The 17,308-nt window shown below is 36.3% G+C and overlaps 2 protein-coding genes across 2 annotated transcripts; one reads left to right on the top strand and one right to left on the bottom strand.

The window, feature by feature from the left end:
- Positions 1 to 1,104: 1,104 nt before the first annotated feature.
- LOC306864066 (etoposide-induced protein 2.4 homolog) lies at positions 1,105 to 6,810 on the bottom strand. Its single transcript, XM_079407768.1, has 11 exons — positions 6,712 to 6,810; positions 6,012 to 6,142; positions 5,560 to 5,705; positions 5,420 to 5,480; positions 5,271 to 5,337; positions 5,061 to 5,185; positions 4,482 to 4,601; positions 4,279 to 4,390; positions 4,074 to 4,185; positions 2,026 to 2,100; positions 1,105 to 1,941 (listed from the first exon to the last, which is right to left on the bottom strand). The coding sequence occupies exons 2-11, from the start codon at positions 6,051 to 6,053 to the stop codon at positions 1,779 to 1,781; spliced, it is 1,023 nt and encodes a 340-aa protein (XP_079263894.1). The 5' UTR covers positions 6,054 to 6,142; positions 6,712 to 6,810; the 3' UTR covers positions 1,105 to 1,778.
- A 51-nt stretch (positions 6,811 to 6,861) lies between these two features.
- LOC306863996 (beta-galactosidase-1-like protein 2) lies at positions 6,862 to 16,280 on the top strand. Its single transcript, XM_079407641.1, has 19 exons — positions 6,862 to 7,112; positions 8,145 to 8,324; positions 8,399 to 8,467; positions 9,691 to 9,786; positions 10,023 to 10,131; positions 10,212 to 10,304; positions 10,375 to 10,456; positions 11,177 to 11,241; positions 11,318 to 11,402; positions 11,657 to 11,794; positions 12,208 to 12,288; positions 12,878 to 12,984; positions 13,077 to 13,223; positions 13,309 to 13,380; positions 13,931 to 14,009; positions 14,100 to 14,187; positions 14,263 to 14,374; positions 14,884 to 15,000; positions 15,306 to 16,280. The coding sequence occupies exons 1-19, from the start codon at positions 7,021 to 7,023 to the stop codon at positions 15,387 to 15,389; spliced, it is 1,896 nt and encodes a 631-aa protein (XP_079263767.1). The 5' UTR covers positions 6,862 to 7,020; the 3' UTR covers positions 15,390 to 16,280.
- Positions 16,281 to 17,308: the final 1,028 nt, after the last annotated feature.

Below are 17,308 nucleotides of genomic sequence, written 5' to 3'. Positions count from 1 at the left end.
AAGAGTTTGGAATAACAGATTTTTTTTAAATGTTTTTGGAAGTCATCTCTTATGCTCACCAAGGCTGTATTTAATTGATTATGCATTCAGTAAAAACAGTAATATTGTGAAATATTATTACCATTTAAAATAATTGTTTTCTGTTGTAATACATTTTAAAATGTAATTTATTTCTGTAATAGCAAAGCTGAATTTCAAGCAGCTCTTACTCATTCTTCAGAAATCATTCTAATATGCTAATTTGGTTCTATATATTAAAATACATAAAAATTGCTTTTAAAAAAAAATCAATGATTTACAGTAAAATATAACTACATATTTTTGTAAAATGCATACCAACTAGGGTTTCCCAAATTATGCATCTTCAATGCAATGTAAGCCGTTTTGGATAAAAACATCTGCCAAATGCATAAATGTAAAACGTAAACATAAAATAAGAGAATTCTGTACTACTGGACACGGACCAAATTTATTGAAATAACGTAATACTTTTACAAAATGTCACTCACAAATTCCCATCTGTAGGTGTAACACTATTGACTCCTGACGATAATTACAACCCTTTTTAAAATACAAACCCCCCACGGCCCCCCACCCCCACAATGATGTGCTTCAGTTTCAAAACAAGTTCCAGGTACTGAACTCCAGGAATACACACCACAGTAGACATCCACTTGACATGCCAGCATTCATTGGAAACTGGATCCGTGATCATTTAAAGAACAGTTTCACACGTGTCTCACAGTCTGGCAGTGTCACCTGACAGCAGCAGATTAATAAAGCTTGTGCATACTGTTGGAAATCATCCCCAAACCATTACAGATGACACTGGATCATGTTGACATGGTATTCCCAAAATAAAAACACATTATAAAAGAAACCAAATAAAAGCAGCTCCCTTTTGAGTTTTACATTGCTACTTCTAGAACAGTTCAGGGGGGGGGGGGACCTGCGATCATTTACTCACCCTAATGTCGTTCCTAACATGATTCTCTTCTAATGGAACACAAAAGGAGAAGTTTCTAAGAAACCCACACTGCTGTTTTTCATAAAATATAAGGATATAGGGACTTGAGTGGCATTAACATTCTGCAAAATCTCTACTTTTGTGTTCCACAGATGAAAGAAACAATGAGGGTGAATAAATGATTTTCAGCCAAACTAATCCATTAAGATAATGTGTAATCACTAAAGGAAGTTTAAAACATCTAGCAGACAGACAACTCACAACAACATTTTAGGTCAAGAAACATCCCTTGCATAAAGAGGCCTTTCAATTTGATTGTTTTTCAGTCTAGACCAGATTTGAGTGCAGAAAAACGAACCACTTGTTCTACTCATCCATTCCTTAAGTCATTAGCTAAAGCATGTCATAGAGCTTAGTGTTAACAGAGAAACAAACCTGTCATGTGTCTGGGCCTCACAAGGCAGAAAAAGCCATTACATAAAATTAAAAAGAAGGCCATAAATAGATAAAACGACTCAAGATAGAAACTACAGGGCCAAAAAGAGGAGGGAAGCCAGTTCACAGAAAATGTGCACGCTGAGGTCTTTGTGCCGTCTCTACAAATCACCCAAATGGCACATAATGGGTACAAAAATAGTCCAACAAAAATCACACACAGAATCATGACCTTGTGTATCGGCACAGGGCGATCAGTCCCAAACACATTACTAACCCGTCCCATTCATCCCTCAGAAGAACATTGACTGACAACGCAAATTTTTTCCATCCACCTGACTTTCAAAACGAACCGAATTGGGAATCCTGAAAGAGGTCACTGGGGGGGCATAGGTCGCTGGCACGTCGGGGACACGTGAGGCGAGGGCAGCTTCTCTGTGGACGTGGAGGTCGTGAGGGAGCTCTGCAGGTGCACGGTCTTGTGGAACAGTTTGTTACTGATGAGGACTACCAGGGAAAAGAGGCGGAGCTGGAAGTGGCTGCAATGTTGGAAAAAACAGCAACGTTATCAGCAATAAAAATCTAATTTTTAGTAAGTTAAGTATATAAAAAAAAACTCTTACTAGAGTTTGACTGGGGTCTTTGCTTCATTAGCGCTGATGATGAAGAGCGGGAAGAGAATGGAGAACAAACAGCCGCTAGAGGAAAGAGTACAAGATTCAGTAGTCGCACAGAAATTATACATAATAAACGCTGCAGGAATAAAACATAAGCCTAGGAAAACACTAGGAATGTCTCAGATTGAGATTAAAATCAAAAGTTAACATTTATTCACCCTCATGTCGCTCCAAAACTGACTTTCTTTAGTGGAACACCAAAGAAGATATTTTGAAGAATTTTGTTAACTAACCAGTTTTGGTTCCCATCGATTTCCCTTTTATGGACATACAGTGGGGCAAATAAGTATTCGATACACTGCCGATTTTTCAAGTTTTCCCACTTACAAAGAATGAAGAGATCTGTAATTTTCATCGTAGGTACACCTCAACTGTGAGAGACAGAATATTAAAAAAAATCCAGAAAATCACATTGTATGATTTTTGAATAATTAATTTCCATTTTATTGGAACCAACCAGCAAGAATTCTGGCTCTCACAGACCTGTTAGTTTGTCTTTAAGAAGCCCTCCTATCCTCCACTCATTACCTGTATTAATTGCACCTGTTTGAACTCGTTACCTGTATAAAAGACACCTGTTCACACACTCAATCAATCAGACTCCAACCTCTCCACTATGGGCAAGACCAAAGAGCTGTCTAAGGACACTAGGGACAAAATTGTAGACCTGCACAAGGCTGGGATGGGCTACAGGACAATAGGCAAACAGCTTGGTGAGAAGGCAACAACTGTTGGTGCAATTATTAGAAAATGGAAGAAATTCAAGATGACTGTCAATCTCCCTCGGACTGGGGCTTCATGCAAGATCTCACCTCGTGGAGTATCAATGATCCTGAGAAAGGTAAGGGATCAGCCTAGAACTACACGGGAGGACCTGGTCAATGACCTGAAGAGAGCTGGGACCACAGTCTCAACGGTTACCATTAGTAACACACTACACCGTCATGGATTAAAATCCTGCAGCGTGCGCAAAGTCCCCCTGCTCAAGCCAGCACATGTCCAGGCCCGTCTGAAGTTTGCCAAAGACCATCTGGATGATCCAGACGAGGCATGGGAGAAGGTCATGTGGTCGGATGAGACCAAAATAGGACTTTTTGGTATAAACTCCACTCGCCGTGTTTGGAGGAAGGAGGATGAGTACAATCCCAAGAACACCATCCCAACCGTGAAGCATGGGGGTGGAAACATAATGTTTTGGGGGTGCTTTTCTGCAAAGGGGACAGGACAACTGCACCGTATTGAGGGGAGGATGGATGGGGCTATGTATAGCGAGATTTTGGGTAACAACCTCCTTCCCTCAGTAAGAGCATTGAAGATGGGTCGTGGCTGGGTCTTCCAGCATGACAATGACCCCAAACACACAGCAATGGCAACTAAGGAGTGGCTCCGTAAGAAGCATTTCAAGGTCCTGGAGTGGCCTAGCCAGTCTCCAGATCTGAACCCAATAGAAAATCTATGGAGGGAGCTGAAACTCCATGCCTAGCGACAGCCCCAAAACCTGAAAGATCTGGAGAAGACCTGTATGGAGGAGTGGGCCAAAATCCCTGCTGCAGTGTGTGCAAACCTGGTCAAGAACTACAGGAAATGTCTGACCTCTGTAATTGTAAACCGGTTTCTGTACCAAATATTAAGTTCTACTTTTCTATTGTATCAAATACTTGTCATGCAATAAAATGGAAATTAATTATCCAAAAATCATACAATGTGATTTTCTGGATTTTTTTTCTTATATTCTCTCTCTCACAGTTGAGGTGTATCTACAATGAAAATTACAGATCTCTCCGTTCTTTGTAAAACTTGAAAAATCTGCAGTGTATCAAATACTTATTTGCTCCACTGTAAAAGGACATTTTTCTAAATTTCTTATATATTCAGCGGAAGAAGGAACAGGTTTGAAATGACATGAGAGCAAGTAGATGACATTTTTCATTGTCATTTTCATTCTCTTTAATCACAATCAGACCAAAGTGAGTCAAAATGGACTCTGATTGTACCTTATGATGTATGACGATGGCAACGCAGTCAGTAGTGCCATGGGCAAACCGAAGCCAAAGTAATATGGCCAGTTTCTCTCAATGTTTGACAGCCTTTGGTGCATTTCAATCCCTTCAGAAGAGATCCAATGTCAATTAGGAAAAGTTTAGAGTAGATACTCTGATCGTTTATCACTCTGATTGATCAGAGGAGTCACACACTTACCGTGATTAAACCAGCGATATTCAAAGCAGTAAAGTGAGTAGAGCAGAGACATGTGCAGGAGACTGACCAACTGACCAATAGAATCAATGGGGAAGAGACTCACAATCCATCCCTAAGAAACAACAGACATAAAAAGCATGCTTTAAAAAAAGAGAGATGAATATGTTGTGTGGATAGATGCAGAGATTTCAACCATCTTCTACCTGAATGAGGAAGAGGGCCTGGAGCAAAAGATTGAAAAGCATGTCTGCAATGATCTTGCTGACGCTGGGAAAAGGCTGAGCTTTACGTCCAGACACTTCAAACACCAGATCAGCAATGTCCTGCCCAGCAAAACAGAATAAAAATTGTATGTGAAAAGGTATGCTTGTTTCTTGAGCACCAGATTAACATTTAAGAATGATTTCTGAAGGATAATGCGACACTGAAAACAGTTATTTAAACCGTAATAAAAATTTCATAAGATTTTTGCTTTGACTGTATTTTTGATCAAATAAATGCTGAGCATAAGAGACGTGTGTCATAAAAATAAAAAAATCTTAACCCCAAACTTTTGTACGGTACTAGTGTTCATGCATAAAGACTTGAAAACTGTTTTCAACTATTTTACCACTATGAAGTCCTACCTAACTCAATAAGCATCGTAAAATCACTGTAAATAATGTCTGATTGTGTGTGGGTGTTTCTTTTTTTGCTCTAATAAAACTACTTAATAATAAGAATGCTGATTTCATTATCAAACCAGCAAGCCACTCATAAGATATGTACAAAAAAAGTCTCACCTGGAACCAAATGGCATTGACTATCTTGCTAAGCACAAAGAGAGGCAGAACCCAGAGAGCACTGAATACAGATGTCAGGATGAACTCGAGCCAGGACCACACGTTACCATGCAGTGAAGGGTCACCTGAAACCAGATCAGCAAGACAAGCATAAATACAAAGACATATCGGGACTATATGACATGCAAGTTCCTTAAAAGCACCACATACCTATGATTCTAGCAGTGAGGGACTGCAGCAATGGGATAAACACCCGATAAAACAGGAACAGGCTTAGCTGTGAGAGAAAACAAATGGGATTTTTTAATATAACAGTTTAGCCAATGCATAGTTGGCCAATAAGAGACTGAGAAACATACCCAAAATACACCTCCATTCCAGGCACAGCATTGAAAAATTCGACTTGCTAGTTTTGGTTCACTGTTAAAGAAAGAAGCATTTTATCAGGACTGATAGTATTATAATAAACTGAATAAATTAATTTGAATGGCATTGATACCTATCCTGCTTCCGTTCCTCGCTCTGAGCCCGTCTCATCGCCAGGGCCCCGCTCGTTCTGCGCCTCCTCTGCTCCTCCCTCTTCTGCTGAATCCGAGCATCGAGCTTGGAGATCGTTCCAATGCCCAGGATGGAGTCCTTGATCCCCTAAAATAAAACAGCAAGATTGCCATTTAGATTGAGGCCTATGTGTGTGAATGATGTTAAAAATTGACTAAATACAGAAAGTTATTTATTCCTGTGATGCAAAGCCGAATTTTCAGCATAATTACTCCTGTCTTCAGTGTCACATGATCCTTCAGAAATCATTCTAATATTTGCATTAAAAATATTAAAAGGCAAGCTTGTGTTTCCAACTAGGATCCCACACCAAGAGCTTACAGATGTTGATGTTATTTCAAGTGGTAAGACATTAAAACATAAGGTTTATTAGATGTAAAATTTGGTTCTGACCGTCGCAACATTGCGGACAAACGCTCTGACACTATCCGTCATCTCCACACCGGCTGCGGAGTCATCAACTGCAGGAGGGACAGCCAGGGGCCAGGCAAGATCTCATGACAGGAGGAGGACACGCCTGGAAACTATCCAGAGAAAGACAACTCTTTATATCTGAGGCTTCATAACTTTTCCATGCTTTAATTTCAGTGTTAAGCCATTTGATCCAGCAGCTTTGAAAAAAAACAAAAACAACAACACTAAGTTACTGAAAAACATTATTCATGAACTGAAAGAAAGGAATAAATTGAATAACGTGTCTTCAATTTTATTAGAGGGACATGTACGTTGAAAACGTGCCCTAATGGAGCTCCATGTGACCATGATCAAGGGTCACACATATATAATAATCATTTTTTGTAAGATATTTTGATCAGAACTAAAGCTTGGTTTAGGGGGAAAAAAACACTCTATATCTCCGAGATACCGCATGATATTTCAGGCCAAATAAGATAATCACCATTTCGATTATGAAAAAAACATTGTCACGAAGCAGTTTGATGGACCAATTCTCTAGTAAACAACAAACCCAGCAGCTTTAGCCAGTAGATCATTAGCTGAGCAGCTAACTACAGCAAAAATCTACTTTAACAGATATTATCGGAACCCTATAATCAAAGAAAACATGTCAACGTATCAATCTAGCACATCTTACCTCATGTGCCTATTTAGGCTAAAATCTACACTTCTCCTGAAGCCTTGAAGTTTCACTCTCTTTTCTCAGGCGCTCAACAAAACAGCATCAGGCCAGTGCAGCTGCGCATGCGCGGAGCGGTCTGATATATGACGGGATTTGTAGTTTTTAGACCCCGCTGACTGACAGGAACTACACCGCAGATACCCAAGTGACGCTTTCTGTTTGTTCTTAGCAAGTTGCTGCTTAAATGTCACTGCCTTTTACTAGATACTGTTGGGCACTTTATTTATTTATTGAAATATTTCATAGCTCTTAAATAAGGAAAACATGGCTGTTTTCAGTATAAGAAACAATCATAGGAGGCGATATGTTATTCTGTTTTTGGGTCTCGCGTGCTATATTTTATACCGACACTTCAGGTAAGGCACAATTTCTTCCAAGTTAAAAAGTCTTTAATATTTAATCTTTTTAGTTTCGAAATCTTTTGCATGCAGCTGCACAGAAGGAATAGACATAAAAATAAATACGTAATTCACTATTCATCTCAGCATTAGCAGGGTTTTTGAATCGTTTAGTGTTTTAATGTGTCCTTGTTAAAGTGCATTTGTATGTTTAAGTACTGAGAAATATTAATTACCAACATGTAGCCTGCTTTCTATAAGGTTGGGGTGAGTATTAGGTTTACGAGCAGTTGATGTAGGCTAATGATGTAGCATCATTTACTGTTACTTATTACTTGCCTAAATGTAAAATAAGGACACTGTAAAATAAAATGTTACCAATATTGTAAAAGTGTAGTTACAGGAAACATTTGTTTTTAACTTCTCTTTGTAATTGTGCTTCTTGACGAATTATTCGTTCATTTTGAATGCTTTAATTATTAAAATGGCAATAATTCTTCTTTCAAGTGTTTATTTATTTATTTATTCATTTACGTTAAATGCTTTAATTGTCAGTTTAAGTCAAAATAAGTAACTGTGCTTTACTAATTTAAACTTTCAAATATTTATTTTTGTTTGTTTACCTTAAATGCTTTAATAGTTTTTAACTGTCTACGATTTCAACTTTCATGTATTTATTTATTTATGTTAAACTTTAATTATTAAAATGGCAATAATCAATTTCTAAGTAGTTAACTGTGCTTCTTTTGAGAATTTATTTACATTTTATTTAAAATGATTAAATTATGAATTCATATTAATATTAGTTACAGGAAACATTTATTTATTTTTACTTCTTGTGCTTCTTGACAAATTATTTATTCGGTTATTCATTAATTTTGAATGCTTTATTAAAATGGCAATAATCAATTTCAAAATAATTAACTGTGCTTCTTAACAAATTCCAACTTTCTTGTATTTATTTATTTGTTTGTTCAGTGATTTAACTATTGCAATGTTGATGTTAATTTCCTGAGGAAAATGTTTTATTTTCTCTTGTTGTGTGTCCAGAGGTCCAACCGGAAAGATAAATCGATCAATGGGTCTGAGGGTGAACTCTTCCCAGTTCACTCTGGCAGGAAAGCCCTTTCGTATTCTGGGGGGCTCTTTACACTACTTCCGCTTGCCCAGAGCTTACTGGAAGGATCGGATGGTGAAGATGAAAGCCTGTGGTCTCAACACTCTCACTGTGTAGGTTTGAAATGGACAATCACAGTCAATAATACTGAGAAGCATTCAGTAATCAGACTGTGTTTGTCTTGCAGTGATGTGCCATGGTCTCTCCATCAGCCAGAGAAAGGAGAACTACGTTTCCAGGGAGGCCTTGACATAGAGTAAGAAATCCTCCCTATCCTTTGCCTAATTCCCACATGTGAGAACATTAGCGTGATATCTGCTCTGTATATTTTGATCCTGGAAGGATCTCACTTCTATTTAATGCCTTGTTGGACTTTCACTTACGGTAGTTAGACAAACATCTCTGAGAGCTCCTGTTGCCTGTCCTCTGACAATACTGTCAGTCTGCTGTTGTCAGGAGGGACTTTGTTCTCATTCTTGTTTCATCCTGGTCTGCATCATTATCTGGGCTCTGCACAGCACTGGGAATACATCATTAGCGTAGATCCTTGCTCTTCCATAACAAAACAACCCTCCAACTGGAGAATGAGACTAATGTCAATGCAAAATTCAAAGATCTTTTAAAATCAGAGTGAGGCAATAATTCAGTTCTAAATATTATATAATTAATTATGCTTCTTTACAAATTCCAACTTCCGCGCATTTATTTTGTATTTTTTGTTAAATACTTTAACTATTAAAATCGTAATAATCTATTTTTAAGTAGTTAACTGTGCTTCTTTAACTTATTTATAAATATTGAAATATATATTTATTTATAAATATAACTAAATATTTATTTTTCAATAAAATGGCAGTAATAAATTACAAACAAAATAACTATGCTTCTTTACAAATTCCAGCATTCAAGTATAGATTGATTGGTTTAGTTAGTTAGTGAAATACTTTAATTATTAAAATGGCAATAATTATTTTTTATTTTGATAAATTCCATCTTTCACATACACTCTTAAAAATAAAGGTTCCAAAAGTGGGTTTTCACAGCGATGCCATAGAAGAACCAGTTTTGGTTCCCCAAAGAACCTTTCAGTGAACAGTTCTTAAAAGAACCATTTTTTTTCTTAGTGTGAAGATCATTTTAATAATCTAAAGAACCTTTTGTGGAATAAAAAGGTTCCGTGGATGGTAAAGGTTCTTTGTGGAACCATTGATACCAATAAAGAACCTTCATTTTTAAGAGTGTATTTATTTAAGTAATATATTCATTCAATATTTATATAATTTATTTTACATTTTTATTTATTTTGTTAAATGTTTTTAATTATTCAAACGGCAAGAATTAATTTCTAAATAATTTACTGTTTCTTTACAAATTCCAACTCGTTTATTTTAGCTATTCATTTGATACTTATTTATAATTCCGTGACTTCTATCTGACAATTTTTAGGCATCTAATTTGTTTTGCCCATCCATTTCACAGAAGTTTCCTTCACTTGGCTGCAGAGGTGGGACTCTGGGTAATTTTACGTCCAGGCCCATACATAGGCTCTGACCTTGACCTTGGAGGACTGCCCAGGTGATTTCTGCCATTGAATGAAATATAAAAAGCTCTTCTGTAGCATAACTTTTAAGTTGTATCCTGCATATTCCAGAGAAAATGTGATTAAAAACTGTGAAGCAGCAAGCAAAGGCAGCATTTGATCAAACCAAAATGATGTGCCACACTGGACTATCAATGTGAATTGTAACATCACGCAGAAAGATCAATTTGTTCTGCTTCTATGACCACAAACAAACCACTTCCCTCTACAGCTGGCTTTTGCGTGATAGAGAGATGATGCTGCGAACCACTTACCCAGGATTCATAGCAGCTGTAAACGTGTACTTCGATAAGCTAATTCCCAAAGTGGTGCCTTTCCAGGTATTATTCTTTTTGAAACACAATAAGTGCTAATAAACATACTCTGAGTGATCTTTGATGTTGGCCTTATATGATGTCAGTTTAAGAAAGGTGGGCCTATCATTGCCGTTCAAGTGGAGAACAAATACGGATCACATGCAAGAGATGGAAACTACATGTCATTTATCAAAGAGGTACAGTATGAATGAACATTCCCAACTCAGATGTCTTGCTTTTTCTCAATTTGAATTAAATTTCTTCCAGGCTCTCCAAGAAAGAGGCATCAGGGAAGTTCTCCTAACATCAGACGACCATGAGGGTCTAAGATATGGTGGCGTCCAAGGAGGTACAAACAAAACACAAGAATTAAACTATAAATTCAAAAATGATTTGCTGTAACACTAAGTTTGGGGGTCAGTATTTTTAAACGATCCTTCAAAACAAAAAAAGAATCCAATTTAAAACAACACATGACCAATCAAAATCAGTGATGTAATACATTATTAGACATGCCTCTTTGCATAGAAAAATACAAATACCATAAACGCATGAATAATGATTAATAATAATGGATAATAATTGATTTTGATTGGTAATGATGTCTCTATGTATTGGATTGTTGGAATTGTTTTTATATGCCTGATGAAGGTCATGGACCGAAACATTGTTAGTTAATAAATATTTTGATACATTTAAAAGTGTGTATAGCTTGCAGGATTTATTATTTTTTTTGCTTGAAGTTTGACCTTTTTTGGTTGTTTTTTTTCTACGCATCGTGTGTGAGGGTGATTGTTAAATTATCCTTCAGAAATCAATCTGATATGCTGATTTGCTGCTTAAGAAACATTTTGTATTATCAATGTTGAAAACAGTTGTGCTGCTTAATATTTTGGGGAAATCATGATACTTTTTTCTTTCCTTTTTTCACTTTTGAGCAACATAATGCATCATTGGTGAATAAAAGTATTAATTTCTTACACACACACAAATACTGACGTGCTAGATTATAGATTAGATATTAACAATAACAAATGATTGCTTTCAAATATTCTTTCCTCCATCACAGCTTTAAGAACTCTAAATCTACAGAAATTGAATCATGATGACATCAAATATCTGGAAACAGTACAGGTAGATATTTTAGTGTCTGTTTTGTAAATAAAAGTGTTATATGAAATGTTTAACATTACTTTAATCGTGCATAAAGCCCAACAGTCCTGTGCTGGTGATGGAGCTCTGGACAGGGAGGTCTGATGGATGGGGCGGTTTACACCATAGTTTACCTGCAGAGGGTAAGATGATGTCATATGACACAATTAAAAAAAAACAATTACACATAGAAATTAATAAAACAAATAATAAATCATATTTTAAAATGAACAATTTAAACAATAATTATTCATTAGTTATATTATACTTATTTTTTTATTAATTTAAATGATGTTTTATTTATATGAATTATTTAAAAAGCTCTTGACAAATTGCCTTTTAACATGATGAACATAAAGGGCCAAAGCACTGATGTGAAATTTCCTTTCTAATATAGACTTGGTTGCCATGGTAAGAGAGATACTGAGACGAGGAATGTCCATCAACTTGTACATGTTCCACGGAGGGACAAACTTTGGCTTCATGAATGGAGCATTGGCCAAGCCATCTTACAAAGCTCTGGTTACAAGCTATGGTTTGTGTTAAGGCCCGTTCACACCAAGGACGATAACTATACAGATTCCCATAAAGATATAGTTCTAAAAATCATTCTCAATATTAAAGAATAGCAGCTGATGAATCCCAATCAGAATCCATCCTGCTATAATGAGCTCGAGAATTTAAAGAAGCAGACGAGCGTGTGCTTATAATAAACAGACAAAAAAAAAAATTATGTTTCACATGAAAAAGGAAGTCAGGTTTGGAACAACATGCGGTTGAGGGTAAGGGATCTTCATTTCTGGTGAACTGATGTTGTACTTCACAATATGGCCTGTGTTTGGCGCTAAGTAGAGCACAAGTGTTTCATGTAGGACTGAAAAAACAGCAGAACAATGTTGCATTTGAAAATGCATAACAAGCCTTTCTTTCTCTCTTTCTATCTTTTAGATTATGATGCTCCTCTGTCAGAAGCAGCAGATTACACACCAAAGTACCATCTTCTCAGAGATCTTCTCAGCAATTTCAACAGTACGTGATCCCATCCTTTAAGTAATAGGTCAACCAAAAATGAAAATTTGCTAAAAATGTACTCACCCTCAGGCCATCCAAGTTTGTTTCTTTGTCAAAACTGATTTGGAGAAATTTAGCGTTACATCACTTGTAAGTAATCCACACCACTCCAGTTCATCAATTAACATTTTGTGAAGTGAAAAAGTGGGTTTTTTTTAAAGAAACAAATCCATCAAGGCTTTTTTTACTTTAAACTACTGCTTTTGGACAAAATACCTGGACATAGTCCATAATAATGCTTCCTCCAATGCAAAAGTCCATCCCCTGTTGTCCTCTCACATCAACATTTTTGTTTAGAATGGTTTTCAACTGTTTTCACATGTAAATGGTGCTAGATCTGTGCATATTTCTCTCCTGGTGCAGATAAGACAACTTTTATCCTGGAGAAAGCAATATTAGAGGATTCGTATTTTAGCCACAAACAATGGCAGCTTTTTGCACCTCAAGCCATGCATCTTGAATTCTTTCCCAATTTTGGATGCTGTACAACATATTATCGGTTAATATTATTTTCCTGAGCTGTGCTGATTTCTGTGATGCTCTTCAGGTGAAATCCTCCCTGAGATGCCTGGTCTCCGCTGGAAAGAAAAATATGAGGCAGCCATATTGTTCCAGCACCTGTCCTTGTGGGACGCTCTGCCTTACACACATGAGGTAAGAAGTCTACTTGACCCTGACTTATCCTGAGAAATATAAATATTTACTCTGAGAAATGAATCTCAAAATCCAACTTCTTTACCTTCAAGCCTTTCAAATCCCAATTCCCGGTCAATATGGAGAATCTGCCTGTGAATAACGGTAATGGCCAGGCGTATGGATACACCCTCTATGAGACCACCATCATCAGAGGAGGCTCTTTAAAATCAGGACACAACATCCAAGACAGAGCGCTGGTTAGTGCTGATAAACAGTCAAGCTGTGCTGTTGTACGAATATGCATCTGCTCTAATTTCATTTTAATCAGGATTTTCCCCCTAGGTTTTTGTGAACCAAAGTTTCATTGGCATTTTCCACCACAGAAATGTAGAATTAGCTGTTCCTGATGGAAAGGTATGATTTTATATCTTTATATCTTATTTTTGTTCTGATAACGTTTTAAAAAACATTATCTTATTATAGTAAGATCTTGTAATTATATCTATTAATATAATTTATAAAAACATCAACTCTACAGTTCAAATGCTTAGGGTCAGTAAGACTTCTCTTTGAAAGAAAGAAAATTAATACTTTAATCCAGCAAGGAAACATTAAATTGATCAAAAGTGACAGTAAAGACATTTATAATGTTTCGCCAGAGAATCCTGAAAACTCACTGAAACTGAGAAATCATGGTTTCCACAAAAATAAGCAGCACTGCTGTTTTCAACAATGATAATAATAAGAATTGTTACTTAAGCAGCAAGTCAACATATTAGAATGATTTCTGAAGGATCATGTGATACTGAAGACTGGAGTAATAATGCTGAAAATTCAGCTTTAATCACAGGATTAAATTACATTTTAAAATATTCAGATAGAAAATAGTTATTTTAAATTATAATATTTCAAAATATTAGTTTTACTGTATTTTTGATCAAATAAATGAATTGATTATCCGTAGGAGAAACGCACTTTGAGTCTGCTGGTGGAGAACTGTGGCCGTGTGCATTACAGTAAAGACATGGACAACCAGCGCAAAGGTATGACCATCAATGCTTTGTGTTTTAAGATGCCACAGTCTCTCTGAAACATTTTATAACTACATCAACCTTTTCAAAATCTGTTTTCAGGTATTGTTGGGAACATTTTATTAAATCATACCCCTCTTAGAGACTTCACAATATATAGCCTTGGTATGACTCCTGACTTTATTGACAGGTGAGTAAAATCTTACTATGTGACAGGCCAGAAAAGATCCAAAAAAACCCTTAGTAATCAATGCTTTTATTTCAGCTTGTACAGGGCACCTTGGAAGTCTGTCCCTAACAAACCAAGCTTCCCAGGATTTTTCCAGGGAAGGTTATTCGTGAATGGATATCCCAGCGACACTTTCATCAAGCTGCCAGTGAGTTTAATGAATTAAGACAAGATTTGATCGCTTAAAGTAATAGCTCGCCCAAATATGAAAATCCCCTTCAGACCATTCAATATGTAGATGAGTTTGTTTCTTCATCTGAACAGATTTGGAGAAATTTAGCATTACATCACTTGCTCACCAATGGATGTTCTGTAGTGAATGGGTGCCGTCAGTATGAGTCCAAACAGCTGATAAAAACATCACAATAATCCACACCACTCCAGTCCTTGTGAAGTGAAAATCTGCAAGTTTGTAAGAAGCAAATCCATCATTAAGAGGTTTTAACTCATTCTGACGGCACCCATTCACTGCAGAGGATCCATTGGTGAGAAAGTGATGTAACACTAAATTTATCCAAATCTGTTCCAATGAAGAAACAAACTCATCTACATCTTTAATGGCCTGAGGGTAAATTTTCTGCAAATTTAAATTTTAGGGTGAACTATTCTTTAAAATTTGGTTAGAAATGTTGTACTGTTTATTATGTCCCCATGCAGGGTTGGAGTAAGGGTGTAGTCTTTATTAATGGCCAAAACATCGGACGGTACTGGGATGCTGGACCACAGCAAGCTCTGTTTCTACCAGGACCCTTCCTCAACAGTGGAATGAACCAGGTCAGTTTATATACTCGTTTCCATATATAAATGTATGCTATATACAATTTTATATAAATTTATTTGACACCAAATAAATATTTTTGGTTATGTGCTTGAAGAATTACTGCAAATATCAATGTTGAACCACTGATCTATAATAGATATAGATCGGTGTGTTGAACCAGTGTAATATTATTTAGAATCTTGAATAAAATGTTTGGACTTTTAGTGGTGGAATTTGTTTCCGTGGCAACAAATCAACAAAAATTGACCATTAACAAATTAAGGCAAGTTCTGAAAGATCTTTTTCTTTTATTCAACAGGTGATTGTGTTTGAAGAAGCAGAAGCGGATTTTAAAATCCAGTTTGAAGATTCTCCTGATCTGGGAATGACAGTTGACATTTAGTGAACAAAATTCAAAAATGTTTTAAGTAAATCAACATAAGGTTAAAGACACAGGACTGTACTTTCAAATACATAAACAATACCAAAGTGCCTGAACAAAGATGAAATAAATAAAAAGTTGTATGTCACTGTTGGATTGTTAAAACATCAATAGCACATTTGTATTAAAAGCATGGCTTTGCATTCCATGATATTTCTAAAATGTTTAAACATTCAACTTTTTCATGAAAAAGCGCAGTCTTGCTGGGAACTGTGTAATTTTGTTAAATTTGTGTTCAAATGGAAAATGTTTGAGCATGTTGAGATGGACTGCCTATTATAACTCAGTTGAGGGTGTGTGTTTGAATGACAGCTTTATTTATTAGCAAGACACAAGGTAGATTTACGTTTTTGATTGTCACATGCTGTTTACTGGCTGAAATTGGTCATATTAGTGCAATATTTTTATAATTTTTTTATATGAAAATGTAAATGTTGCACTGGCCATGTAGGCAACAGAAAGTTACTGATTTTTCTTTCAGTAATTTCCACAGGCAGCCAATTGTTTACATGAGTGCATTTACTGTAGATCCAGCGTTATCGTGTTTTCCCTTTTTGCAAACACTGAGAAAGGCTTTATATAGAACTTAAACATTGTTTATGTTACAGGCATACATCATACCTCATACTCAGTGCTGGGAAGTAACTAGTTACATGTAACGGAATTACATAATTGAATTACAAAATAAAAGTAACTGTAATCAGTTACAGTTACTGAGAAAAAATGTGTAATTAAATTACAGTTACTTATGAAAATGTTAAGGATTACAAAGGGGGTTACATCTGATTTTTTCACACACACTCCCACATACAGTCTTAATTGATTTCTTTAATAAATTGCAGTGACTGCTCTAAAATATGAAAGTCCAATGTTTCAGAAGTTTATAACATGCTTATTTGATAACTCTTATTTCCTAAATGGGTTTAAGTATATGCTTTATCTTTTTAAGATTAACTTTTTTTCTAAGGGATTGTTAGATCCAGTGTTTCCTGTCATAGCTATGCAAAGATTTGATTTCAAAAACAATATAGCTATTAAACTATTTCTTATGATTTTAAATCTGTATTTAACCTCAGAATGATCTTAAAGTAAGTCTGATTTTGTGGTGGCTGTGCTTCAAAGGGGACATCGGATGCCCATTTTCCACAAGGTGGTATGATTCTTTAGGGCCTTCTCAAAATGATCTCAGTGGTCATGAAAAACACTTTTTACCTTGTCAAAAACATCTCTGTTCACAGCGACTCGTTTCGGTGCATTTCTCTTTACATGCTAATGAGCTCTGCTCACCCCGCCCCTCTCTTCTGTGGAAGAGCAAACGCTATTCGCAAATAATCATAAAAAATAAAAAGTGTGAGACTTACTACTCCTGGACGTGCTGCTGGATCATGAACTATGGGTACCAATTCGTCCTTGAATTTTAACTTAACAAAACCTGCCTTGAATTGTCCCTCATTCAGAAAGTAGTCAGGAGTAAATTGATTTGTGCAGACATAAACAAATTTAGGTGTATTCGGTGGCGCATTACCATCAAAATCAAAAGCTAATCTGCTGCATCCTCAGCGGCTCTGATCTCTGGAGAAAATTAGGACTCTTATATTCTTACATCTAACTACAAAACACCTGCCTTGCTTACGAGACATTGTTGTCGCTACAGATGCTCGAGCACGGAGAAAATGACAGACTTTGTACAACTGGCTGAGGGTGGAAATATGCTAATACGGGACAGTAGGTCAACTGTCGTGGGAGGGGCCTGAGCAGTATGATGTCATACTGCTCAGAAAATCAAAATGACTTGATAAATGAGACCGTTTAGGTTTTTGGGGGATTAAAAATAAAGGAGTGAGTGGACTTTTATCATTGTAGGGTGTTTGTGTCCACAC

This window comes from Barbus barbus, assembly GCF_936440315.1.
Source record: "Barbus barbus genome assembly, chromosome: 45".
Classification (NCBI taxonomy): domain Eukaryota; kingdom Metazoa; phylum Chordata; class Actinopteri; order Cypriniformes; family Cyprinidae; genus Barbus; species Barbus barbus.
Note: the sequence above shows the minus strand (reverse complement) of the source record. Positions and strands in the feature narration are given on the sequence as shown.

Excerpts from the sequence above, each read along its gene's own strand:
- LOC306864066 (XM_079407768.1), bottom strand. The coding sequence starts at position 6,053 with ATGACGGATAGTGTCAGAGCGTTTGTCCGCAATGTTGCGACG. Across the intron at positions 5,706-6,011 it reads TTGTCCGCAATGTTGCGACG|GGGATCAAGGACTCCATCCT; the intron begins GTCAGAACCAAA and ends GTTTTATTTTAG. Across the intron at positions 5,186-5,270 it reads CCTCACTGCTAGAATCATAG|GTGACCCTTCACTGCATGGT; the intron begins GTATGTGGTGCT and ends ATCTGGTTTCAG.
- LOC306863996 (XM_079407641.1), top strand. The coding sequence starts at position 7,021 with ATGGCTGTTTTCAGTATAAGAAACAATCATAGGAGGCGATATGTTATT. Across the intron at positions 9,787-10,022 it reads GACCTTGGAGGACTGCCCAG|CTGGCTTTTGCGTGATAGAG; the intron begins GTGATTTCTGCC and ends TTCCCTCTACAG. Across the intron at positions 13,224-13,308 it reads ACATCCAAGACAGAGCGCTG|GTTTTTGTGAACCAAAGTTT; the intron begins GTTAGTGCTGAT and ends TTTTCCCCCTAG.